Source organism: Lonchura striata, chromosome 4, assembly GCF_046129695.1.
Source record: "Lonchura striata isolate bLonStr1 chromosome 4, bLonStr1.mat, whole genome shotgun sequence".
Lineage (NCBI taxonomy): Eukaryota > Metazoa > Chordata > Aves > Passeriformes > Estrildidae > Lonchura > Lonchura striata.
In genome coordinates, this window is record NC_134606.1 from 29,577,953 (window position 1) to 29,602,412 (window position 24,460).

At 39.4% G+C, this 24,460-nt stretch overlaps 1 protein-coding gene across 11 annotated transcripts in view; it reads right to left on the bottom strand.

Moving 5' to 3' along the window:
• Positions 1-669: 669 nt before the first annotated feature.
• Positions 670-24,460, bottom strand: part of MTUS1 (microtubule associated scaffold protein 1) — a 120,871-nt gene continuing 97,080 nt past the window's right edge. For 9 of the 11 annotated variants that reach the window (XM_021536582.3, XM_077782851.1, XM_021536245.3 and 6 more), the window contains 8 exons: positions 20,595-20,661; positions 12,553-12,767; positions 11,924-12,029; positions 10,905-10,978; positions 10,704-10,799; positions 8,067-8,183; positions 6,764-6,861; positions 670-5,952 (listed from right to left, as the gene is read on the bottom strand). In XM_021536582.3, the coding sequence (XP_021392257.1) occupies positions 5,736-5,952; positions 6,764-6,861; positions 8,067-8,183; positions 10,704-10,799; positions 10,905-10,978; positions 11,924-12,029; positions 12,553-12,767; positions 20,595-20,661 (990 nt within the window). In that variant the 3' untranslated portion in view covers positions 670-5,735. Of the gene's footprint in view, positions 5,953-6,763; positions 6,862-8,066; positions 8,184-10,703; positions 10,800-10,904; positions 10,979-11,923; positions 12,030-12,552; positions 12,768-20,594; positions 20,662-21,437; positions 21,575-24,460 lie in introns of those variants that run through there. The other 2 variants (XM_021536906.3, XM_021536660.3) reach the window with 2 other exon arrangements.

Consider the following 24,460-nt stretch of genomic DNA (forward strand, 5'->3'; position numbering starts at 1 on the left):
ATTATAGCCATTAATATTCTTTAATGATGTTTAAATGTAGCTTCTCTCTCACTGTTTCTTTTATATGTCAATGCATTTTATATTGACTAGCTCAACATGCCACAACAGAGTTCACTCTGTCCAGCAGTAGTGAGTTGTGAGTTAATGAAACTACTATGAAGCATTAAAGTGTAAGTCTGAACATGCATAGGGTGTGTGCATATTTAGAAACAGGTGCTCTCTGGGCTTTCCTTTGCATATGGACTTTCCCTCAGACTCTTGTATAAGGTCAACCTGCTGTGTGTAACGTGCAGTTTTAACATTAAGAGTACTGTATGTGTTTAAAACAACAACAAAAAAGCAAACTAAAAAGCCTTGTAACAAAGTTAGCCAATAGCAGTTGTTTATTTTGCAAGAATAATTAAAATTCTGAACATCATGAAGACATAAATGTGTGTGTGCTCATTTTCATACGTGTGTAAAGACTAACATAAAATTTTCTTCATGGTGAAGATTAATACCCTCTAGGACCTTAATATATATTTAATATGTCCAGAGACTTGTAAGCAGTTGGGTATGCTGGATTTTCCTTATGGTGTTACATTCTTACATCCTTACAATATGTAGCTTACTTAACAGTTCACTCCTCTTTAGATGTCTGGTGTTATGTTTAGTAAATTATGTAGCAAATTGTGGTTGCTAAAGGCAAAACTTAACATTTATTTATATATTAACATTTACAGAACAAAAAAGAAAAAAGCAAACATGAGAATAATGTTCAGTTTTACAGCAGAATTTCTTCTCAGGTTAATAACAAGTTCAACTTCATTGTATTAATTTACTTAGGAGAAAAGGAAACTTTTTATTTACACGGAACTATACCTGAATAAATAAGACACTGCTTCTCTCACCCTGGGTTCAGTTGCAAGTACAAAGAACTTGTCAGAGGAGAAGGTAAGAACTTGATAACAACATTGTTGGACATTTTGGCAATGTTTTGGTTTCTTTTCTTAGTCTCAAGCACCAACTTTATGTAAGCTAGAACTTTAAATACAAATCTACTCCTTAGTAGTGAAATGACAAAAAAAAAAGTCATGCAAGCCATTTTATTTACAAGGCAGGTGAAAACCAGCTTATTCTGAACACACAAGGAAGCAAATCAGGAACTGGTCCCTTGGTCACACACTTCCCTCTGTTTCAGCCTGCATTTGACTGGAATTCCTAAACTTCCTTCTGCTGAAGGCCTGAGTTAGCCCTGTGCTCCAGCTAATTCAGACCTTTGAGCAGATGTGTACAGCACTGTTTTGAATAGTGACAGCTCTAAGTGCTAATGTAAAAATGGCAGCTTCCCAATGAAGTCAATGATCTGATCAGTAGTGTAGCTAATGGAAACATTAAACAAGCTTGCTGATTGCTTTTTCTTCAGCATGGAGGAACCTAAACCAATTCAACTGATAAGAGAAATACCCATGGTAAAGACTGAAATGGTTCCATGCAGGTCTCATGTAATAGGCTACATGGAGAACATCCCCCAGGAACTTTTTTCATCTCTAGCCTCTGAAAATAAGATACCTAAAAAAAAATTAAAACACTATGCAGTAGAACTAACTTTGAAGGTGTAAGAGGCAAGGTTAATTTGTTAAAATGTATCAAGAACATTACACTGTCATCCAAAGCACTAAGTAGATTATACAATTTCATAGTAATACCTAAAAAAAAAGGTCTTTGGACCATTTTTTTAGGGAAAATTGTCCTTGTATCATGTGTTTTTTTTATTTGTACCAAATTTGCTTTAACAATCCTTGAGCTTCTAGATGAGGCTGTGCAATGTGATAATTCCTTTTAAGTATTTTCATTCCTCAGAACAATGTCTTTCTCTTTGAACTAAAGGAGTTGTGCCAGCTTTTTGAATTTCAAAGTGCATTTGAGCCTGTAATTCAACAATTGATTTCCTTCTCAAAGTATCTGGGAAGTGGGAGATCATGTCACCTACCCACCCTTGTTCAACAGCACAGTGGAGGCATCACTTCCTTGATGACAGTGTGGCAGGAGAGGAAAAGATGGTCTAAATTCAATGCTTGAGTATTCCCCTGGGGTGTAATGGTTATGCATAACCATCACTTGCAGGTCTCCAGACTGATAGAGAAGCAGTGCCTCTGAGGGAGAGTTTTAGTGGGTGTCACATCCTGTCCATCCTTTCTGTCCTTGTCCTCCCACCAAGCATCAAAATAATTCTTGTAATTGAAAATTATGAGAATTCTTTTACTGTGTATTTTACACAGTTTTTATTTTAGCAAAAGCCACTTGGGAAGAGCTGATGCTACACTGATGAAGTTAATTGCACATTTCCACCTAAATGAACAGTGGTAGGGTAAGAGAATGAAGCCCGGGAAATGAAATTTAAGTGACTTGTCAAAGTTACATGCCTAAAGCTGCCAGTGCTGTTATTTCCATTTCCATACCTGTGTCACTGCTCTTCTTCTAAGGCAAGGCAGCAGCAGTGGTCAGAAGGTATTTTTTTCCTCAGGGTTCAGTGGTTATCCCAACTTTATGATGACCTTTTTAGCTGCAGCTCAGCCCTGAATAATTTCCTGGCTGTTGGACAAGATCAGTGGTTGGTTACTGTCTAGAAGGAATTTCATGCATGAATTGCATGATACCAGCTTACATGGAAGTGTCTTTGGTGTTAGTAATGAGAAACATCATGAGAAACATCAAGTCTTTAGTTAGCTCAAGGAAATGATTCACCTCAAATTTTATAAAAAATACAGTGCAACTCATACAACGACCTTTACAGAAAAGCATTGAAGGTGAGCCATACTATGAATAGTCTGAATGGCAACCAGCTATATGGTACAGCTGTTAAATGTCACTGTAGCATCCTCTGAAACTTATCATTAGAGTTGGAACTGACAGTAAAGTTGAATATCTGAAGACAATCACTTGTTCAATTGCTTGACCTTTGGCTTATGATGATGAGAAGGTTTCTAGCTTTCCCTGAAGGAAACCTTATACTAAAGAAAAAAACCCAAATATGTAAAAGTTACTGGTTTGAACAAGGTCTTTACTAACATGTGGTACTTAGGTTAAAGCTTGAAATACTAATACTCAGAGAAAAACATTAAAACAGTAATTACAGATCAGCAGAATTATTTAATTCATTGAGACCAACAGGACAAACACTAAACAGGTATTTCTGAAATCTGATTTCTATATACAAGCAGTCTTCATTTCTTCATAAAAGCATTAAGAGTCTACTTGCAAGATGAAGAGTCACCTGTTCTGTGGACGTAAATTATCAACAAATTATTAATGGTCTATACCATACTTACTTTTTTGTACAGTAGCCTGGAAAAGCTTTCTCTGCTTTTGCTCTACAGGAAGGGCTGTGCCATATTTTACCTTTAAACATTTGTGTGCACTCTGCTTGCATGGTTTGAGGCATTACACTGCAACTAAAGTAATAATGTTCTTACTGGTGGCTAGGTAAGTAAGTGGCTTGTGACAGGACCTTTTACACTGCTAACCTCTAACTGGCACTTTTCTCACAGGCAGAATGTTCTGAAGAATCACAAGCAAGCTCCATCTACCTTCTACCTACAAGTGGAGTAACAAGGGGAAAATTTTCTAAGGAGTAGCTGAACACTAATAATTTGTTCTGTGAAGCTTCACCATTGCTGTTTTGCTGTGCTGATCAGATACCAAGAGTTTTTAGTAACTGGAAAAATGTTCCTCCTTAGATTAAAGATCCTTTGACTAATACAAGCAGAAGAAAAATCCTTCAGTTGGTACAAAATATTTATTGTAAAGTATTCAGCTCAAATACATGCAATCAAATCTCTTTGACCATAGGAAGTAAGAATGTTCTGAGATGTACTTAAAGCCAAGTTGTAGCCAACATAAGATTTTTATAGTTAAATTTGAACTTCCTAGTAAACATTTTAAGTACTGAAACCACTAATAAGTGGTATGTACAGTGCCCTAAAAAGGGTTAAAAGAAAGCATAATGTTCCATAGAAACGGCACCCTTAACTCGTACATTATGAGAGGTTTAAGTAAATTTAATGATGAAACAGTCAATCACAAGTTTAAATATATTACAAATTTACTTACTGTATGAGCACTGTTAAGTGTTTCTATGTCTGTGTTCCTCATTACTAGCCAAGATTTTGGAAGTCTTAGGTAAAATACTTTGAAGTGGCTCTCCAGTTGAGTTCCCTAAATGCTTTCCCATGCCCTTGATTCCTGTCCCCAAGCTACTGAAAAAGACAGGGAAACTCAGCCAGCTACCAGCATTAGCTAACCAGCAGTGTAACAACATCCTGGCCCTACCATGAAGCCAAGCTACTATAAGCATCAGTAGTATTTTCTAAGACTAATCTGAAGCTGAACCTGTTTTAAGTAGGTACAGAGCAGTCATCTTAAACAGGTCTGATCAAGGGTGGAGCAAGGCTATCCAGTTACCCTGTTGAAGCCGAAACTCAGCATGTGGTATTTCCAGAATTGCTGACACCCTCATCCTCCAGTTCCAGCAGCCAGGACAACTTTTTCCTCTACTCTACAGAATCTCCTGCACAGGATTTTTCACCTGATGAACTGTCAAAACACCAATATCCTGCAGTCTAAAAGGGAAAGAATGACAGAATTAGCAAGATAAAATACCACCTTATCCTCGGGTGAATTTAGCCAACCCTGAGGAAAGTTAATACAAATGCTTAAAAAGGCAAAGTGTGTCACCAGCTACCTTGGAATTCACAAATTACTTAGTCTTCTTGAGAACTGAATTAAGAATGCAGCGAGTTACAATTATTGCATTTATCTTTGGCTTTCAAATCTTCATCTTGTTTATCCTCAGGAACAGATGTACTATTTTGGGGAAATCAGTGCTTCCTTTTTAGCAGGTTAAGATGCTAGGTCTAGGCTTCTAAACTTGCAACTCGGCTAGGACCTTCTGACTTTGAAGGGTTCTGACTACAACCCTATTGACTTGAAATCCAAAATCCATTGCAAAAAAAGTTCTCCTCTTAAATGGCAGAGTTGTGCAAGGACATGAAACCAAGAACCCATGCAAAATATGGCTGCAATTCAATTTGATTTTAAAATTAATTCAAAGTTGCATACTCAGGTTGGCCAAGACACTAATGAGTCAGTTGACAAAGTTCTTCATGCCATTTTTGCCAGCAGAATGATGAGGAAACTATCCTATGGTACCACTGGCAGCTTCTCCTCATTCCCAGGCGAGGGTACTCTATTAAGCATGCATACTGAGAGCAGTATCAAGGAAATACATGTCAATGTATAGTCTTCAGCTTTTATCCTTTATTACATACACAGCAAAGAAGGCAGCATTAGACACACGCACAGTGTGTTACACCCATTCCATCCACGGCACGCGCACACACACACACAGCCTTAAAAAAGTGTCGGTGATAAGGAACATATTATAAAGGTTGTGATCTTTATCTCTAAGCCCCTGAGCTTCTTCTTATGGTTAGGTGAAAAGGCAACAAACAAGTCTTTTCTTGCTCTATAAGTGCTTTGTGCAACGATGTCCATAGAGGTCATAAGTCTTTTTGGGAGGAGTGAATGTCTTACTCCCATATTCACAGTCTCCTATCACTGTTTTTGCACCAAATGGTTTCCAGTTATGTTTAGTTGTCATAGGCGGCTAATATAGCTCTTGCTCTTGTGATAAAGTTAGGAAAGGTTCCGCAGATCAGAAATTAAATGCAGGCCCCTCTTTCTCTCAAGGGATGTCATCTCGGTGACACTGCAGGACTAGAGAAGTTACCAGAATTTCGTGGGGACTGAAGAGGCACAGATGAAGAACTGGGAGACAGTTTTCTTGGGCTGCATAGGTCACCATTGTGCAACTTCCACAAAAGTTCTTCATTTTCCATTGACAGGCGTTTGTTTACTTTTGATTCTTTTTCTAGCGACTCCTGTAAAACAGCTTGCTCTGTAGAAAGTTGCCTGCAAATTGAAGATTTACATCAGAACACATAACTCAACTTGGAGGCTGCAGTATTCAAACTTTAAGGAAGGTTTGAAAGTGCATAAACCTTTGCTTGGCTCACAACTGAATTCCAGCTTTAATAGGAGGTCTGAGCATGTTCTCATCCTAGCTATGTTTAAACGGGTAGCTTGCAGAAAGCAGAAGAAAGTCCCAGTAAGAAACATCCCTAAGGACCAGAAAAAGCATCTGGAAAGTGAGGCTTGTCCTGCTTAAACAACACGTGCTTTTAAATGGCTGTGCTGGAGCCTTTGGGTCTTGTTGCAGGCTCAGCTCAGCATAGAAGCTACAGATTCCTTCACACTGGAAGAGTCTGGCCATCCCTTTAAGCAACCGTTAGGAGGAGCTCTGACCGGTTTTATTCATGTTAAATATTACTGTTATTGCTAAATAAACCACACTAATCTAAAGTGGGGACAAATCAATCACTGAAGTGATTATAAGTATGACCCAAGTCTAGCTTACAAGCCAGTAGTACTTCAAAAGGAAAATTTTTGTATGATGATATTTCTGAGTTGCTGTTTCTTCCCTAAAATACTGGATTACTGAAGAACATACTAAACCTTTATCCTCTTTCAAAATATTGCTGCTTGTTAACTATATAAAGGAATGCACATTTTATAGAGATTCAAGTGGGGAAGAAAGGGAAGTATTCTTTCACAGAGGACTAAAAAATTGCATTCACCAATACTTCAAGAGAATTGTCTTTCTTGTCACAGGAACCCATTCCCCTTGATTAAGGACATCTAAATGTCCAGAGATATTTTTCACCTTGAAAGCTCCATGTGTTTGTCCATCCGAGCTTTTAATTCTTCATTTTCTTGTTGAACCTTCTTTAATTTATCCATTAAGACTGTGTTGTTCTCCACCTTGGAAAGAAGGTCACAATTTGAAGTAAAATCCATGCATGCACTCATCAAGATTCTGACTCAGCTATACAGATGTTGACAATCTCGAGTTTGCAGAGATTGTTACAGTACCTACAAAAATACCCTATTTACCTTATCCTTGCATAACACTGCTGCCTGGCCACTTGTGCTGATTAGATGCCAACGAGGACTGGGTAAGGGATCTATTGTTCACCAGCACATTCCAGTAATTTCTGTCAGTGATGGGCAGCAGTTTTAGACACTGTAGCACCTTTCTAGACAGAAGACTGTCTAGAAATAACAACAAATTAAAGAGTTTGCCTGAGTAAACAGCTTTTCCTATTGCTCTTCTGATTCCACGTCATTGCTGGAGGACTTTGTCAAAAATAAAAGTGGTTAAGTGGTTGCATGGTCCAAGGCCTTCTACACTGTGGCCAAAGTCTGTTGGAAAACATGCAGGTTTGCTAGCAATTTGCTAGTAATTGTAGACTAGGGTAACACACACTGCTTCACAATACTGAAGCTGACATCAATGTGTTCCTTTGTATCCAAACCTCTTTCTATACTTCCTCATTAAAGTCTTGCTGAAGCAAGTATTACAACAGTGTTCAAAGGCCCCACCCAGAAGGACCCTGTCCTGTCACAAATAAAAGCATGCTAAGTGATTACAAGTCCTGCTTCCAAAACTGACTTTTCAAGTGGAATCACGCACAGGTCAGGAAGACAGCCACGCAGCTAAGCAAAGCTTAGCAGCTAAAGTGATTGGCCTAAGCTAATCAAGACTTACTCCATTTCATATGTGATCCCTTCTTGTTAAATTAGGATCATTTCCTTGTTAATGTTTTCCTGACACTGCAATCTATCTTCCATACCACTTGAGCAATGTAGCAGGTAAGAATTTTGTTCTTCAGGGGAAGAGGCTCCCAGGTAATCTGTACTAACATAGCAATAGTTTATGTAAACCAGTAGTTGTCTTAAGATGTTAAAAGGTCATTTAGAGCATCAGGTCATTCTTTTCACCTCTTGACATATATCCCATCCTAGCTATATTTACCTGCAGTGTGAGCATGTCCCATCATGAATTCCTGTTTCCTTTTAAACAAAAAAGATTAATTCTTGCATGTAAGTCTGTCCAGCCCAAGTTCATTACAGGAACAGAAGTCAGAGATACAGCCCCAGCCTCCCAAACCCCAAGGAATGCTCACCAGCTTTTCCATCTTCATTAGTTTTATGTCCTGCTGATGGAGTTTCTCATTCTTGATCTCCAGCACTGCTTTCAAACTTTCCAGCTCTTGTTCCAGGTACATAATCTGTGGGTTTTTCTGAAAGATTGCCAGAGAGTTTGCTTAGTACCCTGAATTTCAGGAATAATTTAGATATTTCTCTGCTATTTAGAAAAAAACAAGGAAATAATTGCAGTAACAAGTTGCTGGTTTTAAGTGAAGTCAAGTCAAACACTAGAATAAATAACAAGATCTGGTATCACTTTTTCCTTAGTTTTTGTTTATCCTTCAGGGTAGGTGGACAGTTGCAGTTGCTTCATTAGAAGTTGTACAGAAAACACTTAATGCACAGACATGAAAAACTCTCATGAATCAAAGGAAGGCATGAATCCTGTCACAACAAAACTTGTTTCGCAGGAGTGCCCAAAGCCTTAAGGCTAGGAGTTCCAAAATTTATTTCATATTACTCATAACCCATCCCAAGAGATAATTAGAGTAAACATTTGAAGAGTTTACAGGCACTGGAATAGTTCAAGAAAGCACCAGAAGTTTAAGTTCTGAACTTGACTGTAGCTTATCTTCCCTGGTTTGAAGGTATCTGGCTCATAATCAGAAATTGAAAGTTCTTCTGAAGCCTGAAAATGCAATTATACATACAAATCTTCCACTGGTGCACATCCATAACTTATATACAATATAGCAAGTTAGGACTTTTTTATTTTTTCCTCTCTGTATTGCTTTCTGGGGGATGGAAGGGAGAGCATGAGGAGGCCAGAGCAGGGTAAGATGTGGTTGCCTTGAGGACCTGTTTTCCAGAGTAAGAAGCTATTCAAACACTGCAGAGTAGAACACATTCTCTGCATTTCAAGGCAGTCACAGCCAAAAAAAAAAGGAAAATAAAGCACATCATAGTCCATTTCCAGGTAGTGAGAATAGAACATGAGCTGAATTCAATCAATGATTAAGCACGTTGTGTAACAAAGTTTATCTTCAAAATCAAACAAAACTTGTTTTAGTGCATTTGGGTAAGAACACAGGTGCACCAACACTGAGTAACAGCTTCACTGCCACACCAGAAACCTCGGACAGGAGGTGTGGTCCCAGGACAGGGCCAGGACATGTCACAAGTAATAGGGGCTTCATCACCTACACAGTTCATTCTCCTGCTTGTTTTTATGGCCTGTTACAGTAGTGGTTTTTGTTTAACTTCTTTTGAGAAGTCTGCGCGAGGGTGAAGCATGCTGCCCTGCCTCAGCGAAGGCAGCAGATGATCTGTTCCTGTTTTGTGACTTTAACATGGAATCTAGGAGCTAACAAGAAAAGCAATCCTGAAAAGTTTAAATGTTATAGTATGTTGAATACTCAATTTATTTTCTTTCCCTCCTCAAGTCCAATGGTCTTAAAATGTGTTTTTAAAGTTAAGTCTGAGCCCCCACATTAGCTACTCAGAGGAGAACACACAGCCAAATGAAAAGACTGAAAAGGCCTACATAAGATTTTAGCAACCTGGCAATATCAAGTGACACTATCTAAATTATACAAGAGAGGTGGAAATCAATTCTCTCAAATTCCTCTATTCAAAGGGTTATTGGGAATTCTGGTACTGCGGAATTTGTGTTTTGTACACAAGAGTACACTGAGTCAAACTGGTGCTTTTCCAAAGAGAAGTCTTAAGCTTATCATGCATGTTATGCTGCCAGGAAAGCACAAAGCACACTTGCAGCTATGTAAAGGCATTTGGCTAGTGCTCCTTTAAGTTAAGCAACATCTGAGTGTGCCTGTGGAATTACAGTTCAAACTCCCACTGCCACAGCAAAATATTGTGGTTGCAGATCCTTCTTGTGGCAGCTCTGTCCTGCCACTACAATAAGCAATAAGAGAAAACAGAACAAATTCCAGTGAAAACTAAGGCAACTTCCACTAGAGGCATCCTAAGTGAGTCTTTAAGCATGGAATTTCTCTTTGTGGAATAAGCATACTATTGGTATTCCACTTACTTCTGGGTAACCAGAAAGATAGACATGTTTGTGTCAACCCCACCACACTTGGTGCATAAATAAACCCTCTCTGAGAACACATTTCTATCCCAGGAGCATCACAGGGAACAGCAGCCTTGGGAGGTAAAGCAGGACAAAATAAAAGTTTCTTTGAAGGATAAATCAGCAAAAAGTATGAATCAACGTTTGAATAAATGCATTAGAAATGAGCTTTGCAGCAGTGATGCAAGCCCACACTGATCATAGCACCGGTACAGCAGTTAGCAACTGTCCAGAAAAATGCTATGGTACAACTCGTGTACACACATGGGTCTTCAATTTAGCTTAGGCTATTATTTACACCCCCTGACTTAGATACTCAACAGCTTTATAGAATTATAATGGTAAAGTTAATACAAAGCATCACAGTGCTTGCGAGAAACTTCTGGCAGATGAGCTGTTTACAAAAAAATATTACTAATTACTAATACTACAAAAAATATTACTAAATATTACTACTAATATTACTGATAGGGGTATGAGACCCCTATCAGGCTTCATTGCAAATTTTTTTGCATTATGCAATAAAATGAACCCAGGCAAGATCTGTTCATCCACATTACTTTGGAAGATCAAGACTTACAAGATTGGCTTTTTCTTTGGCTATTTGTTTTTGTTCTTCTAATTTCAGCTTCTCACTCAGAGAGTTGTTTTCACTTTTTAGTTCATCAATTTTTTTCTGAAATGTAAATAAATTGTATCATTAGGTCAAGAATTCAGTGCACATCTCCAAACTGCTTTTCAAGTTTTAAACTGCTGCAATGAACCCAGCCCTTTAACAAACCTCCAGCAACTCCTGCTTCTCTTTAAAGGAATCTTCAAGCGACTTCCTTTCAGATGCATGGGTACTCTTGAGCTCTAAAACAAATTATTTTTGCAGATTTTTAATACCACATAAGACATGAAAATTCTTTTTGAAAAAAAAAAAAACAGCCTGAAGAGCCAGCCTACAAATATATACATAGATACAGTTGATGGCAATACAGAACATTTATCATTAACTGACACAAAGAATTTATTAAGTATCGTATTTATTCCCACTTCAGATTTGCTGACTGTACCCTCCCATATCCATTTCATTAGCAGACAGCCTGTGAGTTTTAAAAGCATTCACCTGCATGCAACAAATGTAAGCACAGGTCACATCTGAGAAAAGTTGAGTTTATGGAAGGAAACACAGCAAAAATTAAAATTGTGTCTTCCACAAACTTCTAAAAAAACATTTATTTTCCTACTTTGGATGCCATGCAGAGGAGTTTGCTCTTTGTAAGCAATGGAAGCATGACAAGTTTTCAAGACAAAAAAGTATTACTGAAAACCTAGCTATCAAGTGGAGTTGGAAGTAGGCTGGAAATCATCATCCCTTAAATTAATGAGATGCAATGTAATTTAAACCTGAGCATATCACCACCCCCTCCCTGAAAAACACCTGTGCCACAGTGTACAACACACAGTGTATAATATTTCTTAACATTTCCATGTCATTATGGAAAGCACACATCCCTACTTATCCTCATTTTCAGTTTTGAGGCACTCTTTACAGAACTAGGGGGTGGGAGGAATTATTCATTCACTTGAGATTTTAAGGGCAGTTCAAGTGTCTTTTACTGGAAGAAAAAGTAATTTTCATGGTTTTTGCTGCATGTAAAATAAGACTTGTCAGTTCCAAAGAAAGGAATTTAGCCAATGTTTTTAAAGATAGCTTGCCACAAAGGACAGTGGACATAATGATCAAAATGCCTGAGTATTTTTGTTTGTGACTAGCAGTACTATAGCATACATACTTAAATACAAAATACTTGCCTGAAAAAGAGGATTCATACTCCTTTTTCAGCTCCTCTACTTTTTCTGAGTGTCTGTTTTCAAGTTCCAGCTTAAAGCTTTCATGTGTGGTATTTAAATTGTCCACCTGCAATATGACAACATGATTTTTTTCCCCTTACATGTATCAACTTAACCCTTGTTTAAAGCATTGTTTTAAACAATACTTCATGCACTCTGTCAAGTACATTTAAAACTGTCGAGCAGGATTCAAAAGTAGAAGCTAAGCCATGTATAAGACTTAATAAATGAGAATGATGCCTTACAGTTTACTGCTACCAACAGGAAAATGTGTGCATCTCTCACACACATGGAGCTGCAAAGCAAGGTCAGAGGGCGGGTGTGTTTCTAGAAATCTTAAAACTCAAGCTGGCTCAAATATCCTATAGAGCTCTAGAACTAACTTAAGCTGGCAGAACACAACCAATCTCCACCATATTTAAACATAACCTAACATCTGTACAGCTAAGTGTGAAAGTGTTTTTTATTGCTGCAATGAAGTGGAATTTCACATGAAACAGCTGTTATTAGAAAACCCCAGGATTCTCTGAAGGATCATTTGTAGCAGAAAGCAGTTGCTAGAGAACTTTTCTACTTTGAATGTTACAAACCTGCTCCTGGAGCTGGGCTTTGTACTTTTCAGCTTCCTCAATGCAGATACTTCGAAGTTTCTCACATTCTGCAGTGTAAAACTGTTTAAGCTTCTCCTCCACCTCAGCTAAGTCATCATTATGTTTCTGGTTTAACTTCTGCAAATACCCTTCATAAGCAACTTGCAGTTCATTCCTGTCTCTTTCCAATTTCTCACAAGCTGCAGAAGTGGTTACTGAAGTTGTCAAAAGAAAAAAATAAAGAAAGGAACTGGATCAAGTTCAATACAAAAGTCACATCTTCATTTACAGTATTAAAAACAGTGAACACATTACACAGGAACATGGTTATATACAAAGACAAATATGATTTATCCATTAAATGTGTGCCTCCAAGGGCACATGAAAATATCTTCACAAAAATATCAAATTCCATGTTTCTTAGGCTGAGAATTAATTGAACGCAGTTAAGCCAGGAGCCCACATAAAAAGCACAAGTGTGACAGATTGACATGACATGGAAGGAGGAATGTCTCATGAGAAACACTGAAAAGCTCCAAGAAAAAATATTAATTGCATTTGCTACTTTACCTTATTTGATGCCATTCAGTAGAATATTTGTCAGAGTACTTCCCTTTTTGACATGTAAACCACTTAGTTAATTTGAAAATCTTAATTTCCTGAAAACTCTATGTTTAATGACACCCACACTCAGATATACAGCAAAGAAGCAATTCTAGTCTGACACGGACCTGATACAGATCTGCCAGTCTGAAAGGTACTCTCATGTGTTTATGCCTGAGATATTTAAATATGGAAGACAGAGAATGGTTTTAGGCAAAAAATGCAGAGTATTAAGAAAAGAGAAATGTAAGAAAAGAGAAATGCTGTGCAATTCTCTTTACAGCTGCATTAACACAGGTCTGCTAAGAAGGCTGCCTAGGTTTGTCTCCCCATATTTGCAGCTGCTTGAAAGGCAAAACAGAAGTTAGCAACTTCCATTTTTGAGTTTAAAATCTAGCATTTCAAAGTCCAGCCAGCCAGGCCTGAATAGGAGGGGTCATGTTCCTACTGTTAATACCACTGCAGCAAATGCTGCACCCAAATCTCTAACACAAGTGTATGATCACTGACCTTGTGCAAAACTGGTTCTATACAGACTCTAGTACTATGGCTTAAAATATACTAGTCAGATGAGTGGCTGTTTAAGAGGAAAATCAACTAAAATGTTAACTTGATCTTCAAAGGCAGAAGTCATGCATGCATGCACTTCACAGCAGACTGGCACACTGCCCAAACAGTGTAAATATAAACTCTATGTAAAAGCATGGGAAGAGGCAAGGATTTTTTTAAGGCTGTACAGGAAATTCTCATCACAACAGTGTTTGAGCCTTAAGATAAATAAATTACAGTATCCTCAAGGACTGATTCCCAAAGTAGTAATGGGTCAGCTGAAGGGAAAGCAGCCTGCCCCAGCAGAATGCCTCAAGTTACACGTGTCTTACTCTTCTTTGCTATAGATTATTAGAAGCACGTGAGTAACTTAATGAATACTTGCATTCTCTTTTAAGTGAACTGTAAAGAGTCCTGGCCCTGCCACCATCACTTGGAACCTGCAGTGGAACTAGGAAGTGTTAAGAGAGCAAGCTGTACTGCATGGAAATCAGTCTATCAATGTGTGTCTACCTGAATTAGGCTTAACAGCAAGCTTAGCTATGTCGGGTCTATGCAAAAGATGTGCTGATCTAGACAGATTTAGGCCAAGCTCTTCATTCTCTGACTGGCAGTGATGCAACGGAGGCTCAACCGAAACCTACCACAACATTCTCTGCAACTCAAGCAGATTTCACAATTTTTGCTACTTTCTGCAGCAGCATCAGAAGTTTTTCCTCCCCTATCCTTATTTGTTTCACAAATTTCTCTTAAAACTGCTCCCTTAGGGAAAGGGAAAAAAAAATTAGCCTGCACACTTCTACCACATTGCAGGGGCATGAAGTTAGTGAAGATTATATATATATATATATATATATATATATATATATATATATATATATACACACACACACTCTGCATTGCCACGTTTTTGGAGAAGAGGTAACATCATTGTTAGAGGACATTATATTACAATGCCAAGAACCAGGCAGCAAGCCAAATGGAGGTATTACACAGCCAGCCACATGCAGATGGAGCTGACCTTCTATAGCAGAGTAAGGGCATAGCTGAGAGGCAGGCGACTTGCATGGCTTAGTTGAGGTAACTGCAGCAAAATGCTACAAATGATCCACTTCATTTAAAACCAACAGAGGAAGAAGCATCAAATTCCTTATTTGCAAGGCCAGACCTATTAATTTGCCTCCAGTTAGCCAGAAGAATGTGCTGCCTTATCGTTGCCTTATCTTTAAATGTCAGCACGCAGAACTTCAGATGATGCAAAGCACTTCAGAAAAAAGCAAATAGCAAACCACACCTTTGTCAAAGAAAACAGACGCATCAGTTTCCCTTCAGGCACTTTGCAATTCAGATTTATGAGAAGACTAATGTTACAAAGGCAAACAAAAAACTTCTGAAACTCGCACTAGCAGTTAAAAGTTGTTACCATAAAGGTAACTCTGGCCTCCACAAAGCTGGAGGCTGCAACGCTTCCTTGCAGATCACAAGCCTGACATATCCCTGCCATCCAAAGAAGCAGAATTACTACACAACCAGTAAACTCCCAGTATCATGGTGGTGCAAGAACTGACCATAGTTTTTCCTGACTTCAGGAAAAACACCAACTAAAGAATTGTAAATTTGAAATTATGAGATGTCCCATAAACCAAAGCTTGTCTAAGTACTTGAAATTGAAAAGTGTGCAGCAAGTATTTTGTATAATCCTATCCATCTGCAGACTGAATCATGTATTTTACGACAGCTCTGCTTTTTTTAAAGAAAGTTGCCTTTTTCATAACTTGTCCCAAAATCCTTAATTTGGTCATTTAGCCACTGACTAACCAAACTTGATTGCTGCTCAACTGAAGAGTATTTTCACTGAACTCATGCTAAACTTTAACTGGAACATGCGTTCTTCCTGTAGCAAACACACAGATCTATTTCAACTTCTCATCCACTTCAGAGATACCTGAAGTGCATGCTTCACAGTTTTTGTACACTACTACTCTGTTTCCTTTCCCTTCTGGAAGCACTTTTCTTCTCAATTCCACATCTTTAGACCACAAACCTTGAGCAAAAAAAAAAAAACCAAAAACAAAACAAAACAAAACAAAAAAAAACAAACAAAAAAAAAAAAAAAAAAAAAAAACAAACCCCAAAAAAAACCAAAAAAAAAACCACAAAAAAAAAGCGAAAGGAAATAAATGGTCCAACAGCATTTCAGGGAAAAATCAAGCCATAGAGACGAAAAATACACTAGCCTTTTATCTGTCCAGCATTACATTTTACCTGTAACACAGAACAGTTTTAAGGTTAGTGTATATGGAATGCTATACTTAGCAGCCAGAAGCAATCTTTACTTCTTTATTCATATAGTAGAGCCACTAATATATTTTTTCCTCCAAATATGAATATTTTCTTTCCACTTGGTTGTCCCAGCTTCTCTTCCCAATCATACAACTGTCTCTCCCTGTATCAGTACAGCACAGAGCAAGATTAATCTGTGTTTTTAGGCTTCTTAACACCTTTAATTATAAATTAAGAGGCTGGTTCTTTTGGGCCCGACCATGACCTTTAGAAATCATGCAAAGTTTCTGAGATTTGGTAACAGCAAATCTGCAGAGCAGAAATGCTGGTTTTGACATGTAATATTACCCTTTATTTGTAGCAGTTAACATCACCAACTTGCATCTTGGGTATTTCACTATGAAGCTTTTCAAGTGCCAAAATCATAAAACAAATGCCTGCAAGAGCAGCATGGAGAACCAGGCACATGGCAACTCCCCACATGGTGCAAACAGCAGCACATCCAAACCAGAGCAACAGTAGCTGAAGCTGAACAGAGGACTACAAAAGTTGCCTTTGTATCTCCAAGAAAGCTATTTTGTATTTTCACTAAAAGTAGCCAAGAGATAAGACCTTAAAATGGTGCAGCATCTCCTTTCACTTTTTTTTTCTTCATTCTAAGCATCATCCAAATTCAGCCCTTATGGTCTAACTGCTTAGATTAAACATTTTTCAACTTACATTCCTCTAGAAGCTACCATAACCATAGCTCTAAGATAAAATACAATGGATTTTTTGGAACCCTGAATTAAATGGTTTGCAAACAGTAGTTACTATCTTCATAAAATTGTCCAAGTCACTCACTGGCCTAGTTATGATTTATGAAAAGACATTAGGCTGTCTGAAACACTAAACCAGCGTTCACTAGGACAGTAAATTGTCAGCATTTTAATGGGGTGGGTGTGTGTGTGTGTGTGTGTGTGAAATGGGGATTATTACCACAAAAAAGCCCAAGTATTTAGAACTACATGATACTACACTGCGCTAACATTAATTGCACACTGCAAGCTGTATGTTCACTTGACCAATAAGTCTGCTACAGACAGGCTCATTTCCTTCTCTATACAACACATATTTTTATATCTATACAATAATTAATTAATGGTATTGGCAGATTCTCAATATTGAAAATTCTTCTACCCAAACATGCTTTCAAGTTTATGACCAGGTTTCTCTTGGTGTTACTTCCATAATGAAACTAATTATTCAGGACATTAAAGCACATTGCATACTTTTGTTCTTGGGCAAGTTAGACAAGGCAGGTAGCCAAAAAATTCTGCTTTAAGCAACATTTAAGCAGGTATGCTTGAATAAATACCATGAAGCACTCACTTCTCTGCTAGTAAGTAAATTCAGATCCCCTATGCTGCAAACACTACAAGTGACAGACTGTTCAAGCAGGCAAACAGACAAGTCTATGAAGTGTGGCAAGTCAGGCCCTGTCTCAAGTAAGTGAAACATCCACCTATTATTAAGTATTTTTAAGGATCACCTTAGCTGAAAACAAATCACACACATTCACTGTAAAACACAACAGTCTCTTCTATCTGAACTTCCAAAGCATTTTGAAGATTAATTTAGTAATAAAAAAAAAAAACATTGAAGGTATTCTGAAGGAAATACAGGTTTTTGATTGCCATGCAGCTGGTGAGAGAGGGGTTTGGCATTGGGCTGCCAGTTCAGGGCACACACAGGCTCACCAATGGAAATGTTCAAAGGGCCAAGGATGGTGCCGGCTGAGTCAACTTTGCACCTGCTATTTTGTAGCAGCACTCAGCTGGATCACATCCAGCATGGCTGCAAGGAGGCTCTGAAACAATCTGCAGTGCAATTGATTTAGAGGAACAGTTTCATACCTCTCAAGAAATATGCAGCCCTTGCAATTTCTACTTACATAATTAAACAAGTAACTAGAAGTTTACACACAGGCCTGTATCTTAAGAAGAGAAACAGTTCACAATCAGGACATCCTTAGCTGCTCCAGGCTCCCAGAACTATGGTGCTTTTGTTCAAACCAGTATTTGTAGCTGGAGATTTTAAGGAAATCCAAGTTCAGAACCCAACTGTTACTGAATTTGAACTCCCTTTGGAAAAGCCCATCCCCAAACACTTATCACTGCTAATCCTTGCACATGTTTCCAGTTACTGAGAGCAGAAAGCATTGTCTGGTAACCATCACCCTGCTGGTGCAGTCACATTCCGGGACACAAATGTGTATTTAAACCACTGAACAAAAAGGTATTTTGGTAGAAATGATCATACACAATAATCCAGCAAAACAGACCATCTGACAGCAAGTCAATTTGGTCTTGCAAGGTAAATCAAGGAGCTTGGGATGTGCACAGTTAAACTTCAAATTAAGAAACTGATAAGTCTAAACTGTATAAGCTTCAGGAGATTCAAACTCAGTAGCATGCAGGAACAGACTCCACTGGGCTGTGCACACCCAGTTCCTCTTAGACTGCCTGGCCCCAAACTACAAACCAACAGTCATTAAAAACATGGCAGCTGGGACTCCACAAAACATCTACATGGCCAAAATAAGACTCACACTGCATTTAACTTTCCCAGAAAACATATGCTTAGATCATACCGTGAATGAAAATCCACGGTACTTACGTCAAAACAGTCTATGGAAATCTTAAGTTCACCTGTATCCATTTAACAGTGTCAATAGAAAGCTGATTAGCAGGTATGTATTTAAGCAGATTATTTTCAGCTAAAGCTACTGCTTTAAGAATGCCTCTCTCACACTTTGTCAACAAATTATTAACTTAAAAAAGAAAAACCCCAAACCAATTTCTTTTTAAAGCTAGATAGAATTGAAGACCTGGATAGTTCTTAATTTCTGTAATTAAAGCCACTCCCTTTACATGCTGAGGAGAGCAGTATAGACAGGCTAGACGTGTGACATGGTTGGGACAAAGGAGCTGCATGAAAATAAATAAAAGCTTCATGAAACCATGGTCTGGAAACCTTACAAAGGGAAGCGAACCCCAGGCTGCCACTTGGATGCTCCTGCAGAAATAACCCAGGAAGGTCAGCCCTGTGAGGGGAACAGCTGACGATGCCATCCAGCAGCACATCAGCCACCATCCCTGTCTGAGAGCTCTGGGCACTCGGGTGTCACAGATCCATCGGGCACAGCTGCACTTGAAGTTTTTTCTAGTTCTCAACCTACTGAATGGCACATGCTCGCAATGGGAGTCTCATTTATGAGCTCAGCAGGCTGCTAATCAAAGCAAGAAGGTAAGTTTATGGAAAGCTCATTTAAGCATGAGGTACCCTTACAAAGAGGTAAGCATTCAAAAAAAAAACCTCTCAAATCCCACTAAAACCCTCAAATGTGGTAATGGGCAAAAGTGTTGGCCAGCTTTTGGTCTACCCATCTAAGCAGAATTTTCCCTTTCTTAATATGTGTTAAACATAGTACCTAGGTTAATAAAGGAAAAATTATATTAAAGATGCAAGCCTAGAGAAGGAAAGAGACTTTTCTCCTCTGATAGCAATCCTTCTGAAGTCATTTTCTTGCGGTAAACGAATGGGGTTGCTCAGAGAATCACATTAAGTACATAAATAAGAAGAAATCAGGTTTATTAAGTTCATAACACAACTTTTTAGTGATGTAAGAAGGCCATTTCCACATTAAAACCCTAGTCCTGTTGTCACTTTAGGGTAATAGAAACATCAGTTGCAGCTGATGGGAGACACGACCCTGCACCCTGCAACTCCTTCCGCATTAGAGAATGCGGACTCCAGATCCAGTATTCCTTCAGTCACATACTGAAGTCAGGCCAGGCAGCTTTGGCAAAACAGCATTACCAGCCAATAGTTTCGGCTGGCTTAGGTCCCCAGGCAGCTCACTGCATCAGTGGGGACATGGCTGCCCCTGCAGCAATGCTGGCACAAGGAGGACAGAGGGATGCAAAGGCAGGGGAAGGCCAGGCTCTTTCAAAGCCAGCCCCTACTGAAACCTGCCTGGAACATCTGCTAAGTTCAAATACATTACATGGAGCTACCACTAAATGCAGTTACATCAAGATTCAAAGTTGGCAAAACCAGCCACTGTACACAATAGCTCAATTTCATGTTATAGCCACCCACTAGGATAAATTCAAAGATTTAATCTCATCAGCCTGAAAGCATTTCCTTCTGCTAATTTTACACTCATTCAGCAACAGGTCACTAAGGCAAAAATGCAGATTTTGCACAGTATGTTTTACAGGGTTATGAATTTTTTGCCAGTAAATGTGTAGAAGATGGCATACAAATGAATTAGGGATCAAAAGTGTATATGCTGTCAGCCATCCTCCCATTTTTTAGAAGTGAGTGCTTTGGTCATCAGACACGTGTTTTGTAAGGAGGCCCTGCAAGGCACAGTCAGATCAGTGCCAGGAATTCAGTGAACCTGGGGTCATGCTGTCAGGGCTCCACAGCGCTTAAAGCATCTGAGTGGAATTCAGTCAGGGAATTAAATGACTGCCATTACAGTACCAGGGCATCTGTCTTCTGCAGATCTGCTTTGCTGCATTTCTGTTCTCATGATGAATACAAAAATAAATTCTTACCTAGTTCTCCTCGAAGGTTAAGTAGTTCTTGAGATAAATCTTTCCGCTGCTTCAGTGCTTCCTCCCTCTGCAGAGAAAAGAACAAAAAATCCCAAACGTTTGGTTACTAGTGGTCTGAGCAGGGCACCTTCCAATAATTAACTTCCATGTGTTCTGTAGGAAAAACAAGAGGCAGGAGCAAGAAGCCAAGATGTGACTCATTTAGGATAACAGTTCAGCTGTTACAATATACACAGATGTTCTTCTGTTGTTAAGGAAGTTATACTTTAAAACAAAGAACAGCTTTTTCCAGGACAGCTCTGCAATTAAAATTCTAATTTGCAGCAATTAATTATATATTTTATGGTGGGTGTAGCAACATAAGCCTCCAGAACAAATCAAGTGGTAGATGTCAAGGGCACAGAAGTATAGTTTATATGTGAAAGAGGCATGCATTAAATATTTATCTTAAGCTTACTCAAACACAAAACCAACAACTTCGCTAAATGCTTAGTCTTCCAAGCAGGAAAGCTACAGCCCTGTTCAAAGTTGAACACAACCCACCCTGCGGCGCGCAGTTCCTAATGTTAAGAGAGATGGTGTTTCTTACACGGAGAGAACCACAAGGAATGTGCGAACAGACCGTAACAAAGCAGATGCACCCATCTCCCTGCTTTCCCCAGGAGCTGTGCCCCGGCCAGGAGGAGGCGGCCAGGCCGCCGTGCCCAGAGCCGCGGCGCAGGCACGGCCAGAGCCGCTGCATGGCCCGGCGGTCACCGCTCCGCACCGCGCGGAGCTGACACGGTGCACGCTCCCGGCGGCAGGGCGCTTCACCGCGCCCCCGGCGAAACAAGCACGCGTTACCCTTGCTGCAGCGCACTGAGAATACAGGCACAGCTTGCTGCTAGAGCAGCCCATCTTCCAGCGCCGGCAGCCCCCCGCTCGGCCCCCCGGCCCTCATCGGCGACGCGCGGCTGGGGCGGCACCACCGAGCCGGGCAGGTCCGGCCGGGCCGAGCGCCGGGGCCGCGCCGCGCCTCCGCAGGTTATCCTGCGTCCGCGCCCGGCGCTCCCGGCAGCGGCAGATACTGCAGCTTCTGCAATTGGCACAGGCAGCCAGCGATCACTTAAAGCCACAGCCCTTCTTTTATGAAACGCGAGCCCAGACATTAGATCGATCGATCTCCACTTGCTCAGACAGGATCACTGAGGGAATACTGCCCTTCCCTGCAGATAACCGAGCTTATTTTTAGCTGTTTCGAGCTTGCTGTACGCCGCTTTCACGCTTAATTTGTTGATTCAAAAATAAGCCACGGGAGGCCTAAACCGAATAGGAGAGCCACAGACAGAGAAGCTTTGCTGCTGTCAATGCCCAGGCTTTTATGTTCAATAGCCCCGGTGCACGCAAACAGGTTGAAACTCACTCTGCATGCTTTTTCTTTAGCGAGGATACATTAGGGAAAAAAGAAATCCAAAAAAAACAACCCAACCACTAGTTCAAAAATCCAGAGATGAATGTCCACAACTGAGCACAGCAGATGAATTTGCAGACTGGTTGAGCCACACCTACAGCTGGTTCTCCCCATCGCCTTTACAGCAAACTTGGTCACTCACTGCAGCCTGACCACAGGCTTACATTTTAAGAGCACCCTGGCCTGGAGGCAGGGAATAGTCACTGCATGTCTGCAGAACAAATAAAGCAGTAAAATACACCATTCTTAAGAAAAACTAGAAAGAATAAGCACCCAAAACCCAGCCATGTATTAAAATCTGACACAAGACTAATCAAAATTAGTAATTTTTATGCTACACACTCATTTGCAAGTTTTAGGAAATTATTATGCAGCTGTAAAGGCTGGTTAGAATAAACTCCCAACCCTTTACTATAAATATTTGTATTTTTGACCTTCTATGAGAAAGATTCCCCTTTAATCACCCAATTTAAGCAGTCTTAACAATTCTTTGGATACTTTACACTTTGATAGGTCTAGTAACCAGCTGTGTTGCAGTTTTATATCAAGCACTTAGAAGCTTTTTACAGTGTCAGTGGCTAAGACTGAAAACCACACCTCACCTTCATAGTAAATTCTCAGGAGAGCAGAGAGCTGTTATTGAAACGACTTGCCCTGCTCTTCCCCCTGCTCTGCTCAGAAGGGAGACATGAGTTATCTCACGCCAGTTCAACGCCAATGCTCCCACTATGAACACAGCATCTGATGATGAAAATGGGAACGCTACAGTGAGTTATTTGAGCTGCATCCTTGCACACTGGGACACAACCTGCTTTTTTCCAGCCCACTCTGTCAGTAAAAGACCTCAAATTCTCCCTAGTGGCTGTATCATGATGCAGACCCCTTGGACATGCTAACGTTTTTGTTTAGTGTTTCTAAATAGGCTTCTTCATGGTCTCCTCATTTTGTATTTGCTTTCAGTTAAAGAAATCTGATGCTAAAAGGACGTGTGTGATCAGCATATACTAAAGACTAATGACAGGCTAAGACTAAAAATCCAAAACAAAATTGAGTAATCTTTTTCATGTTTCTTGCTGCTCCTAAGCCCTGTTGTTTTTCACTGGTGTTGTTTAACCTGTTGCCTCAGTTCGGCTTACCCATTCATAGTTTAACAAATCCAAGAAATTCAGATGGATTTATATTATCACCTCCTGCTCATGAACACCTTCAGAAAAAACCTGCCAGCCTAAAATAAAAAGACCAAGTTGCTCATATGGATAAACAGCCACCTAAAGTAGTCAGACTAACTAGCAGTTGACTTAGTACACTTTTATCTAAGTTCTGAGAGAACTGAAGCTGCAGGTATAGGGGTTTCCCCAAGAAAACTTTAAATTTTCTGAAATCTGAAATCTAAATGCAGTAAAATACAAAAAGCACTTGAATAATCCAGTAAGAGCCTATCTTCAGTATGGTATGCATATGCTTTGGGCTGGAATATCCAGCAACATTCTAGCTTATACTTAACAAGATTTTAGTTGAAAAATCAGTACTAGAAATTGGAAGAGCTGAACCAAGTTGGAGCATACAGGATTGAGTAATTTTGGCATTGTTATCTGGATAAATCCAGCAATAAGGATCATCTTCATTTAGTTGTCAGAGACTCACTAAGAATCTTCATATCCCTTTACAATTTCTTCTGGTACATTTTATGAACTTATGTGAAGATCAGGTAGATTATTTGGTAGCTATTATTTTCTTTTTTACAAAGAATCTATTGTAGGTTGCACTTTAACTAAAACATCACCCACTCCCCCCTGCCATAAACATGGAAGCTATAGGAAAGAATGAGAACAGAGTTTAGGAATAAAAGGTTTGCCACAGGCAATATTAGAAGGGTGCTCCTCTGCCTTTGAATGCTACAAAAAAGTTCTCAGCATAACAAGGGAGACTTGGACATTCTTGTTCTGAGAAAGATTAGTCAGTTTAAGAAACCTTCACATTTTGAAAATTTGACAAGTTCAAGTAGACATAAGGCCCACAGCAGGCACTTGGGAAGGTGAGGCCCAAGGTAGAAGGTAAAAGAACACAACAGCTTCAAGATGACAAAAACTACCAAGTCAGGAATGGAATAAACTATAAAGTTTATTTTGTTGGCAGTTATGCAGCCCAATTACAGGCTTAAGAGTATTTTTCCTGGCAACTAGCTGATTTTGCTACAGCTTAAGATTCAAACAGAACAGCCTAGGGTCATTTTAGATACAAATAAGGGTGAGGACATATCACTGTCTGAACAGTTTCCATTGCTCTGCTTTGAAAGCAGGAAGCTCTACAAAAGCCCACATTCCAGAATGAGCAAGAGGGATATTTGTGCCAAGCACACAAACAAACAGCCTTCCTGGCTACATACCTATACCAAATCTTCACATAAGACAGACCC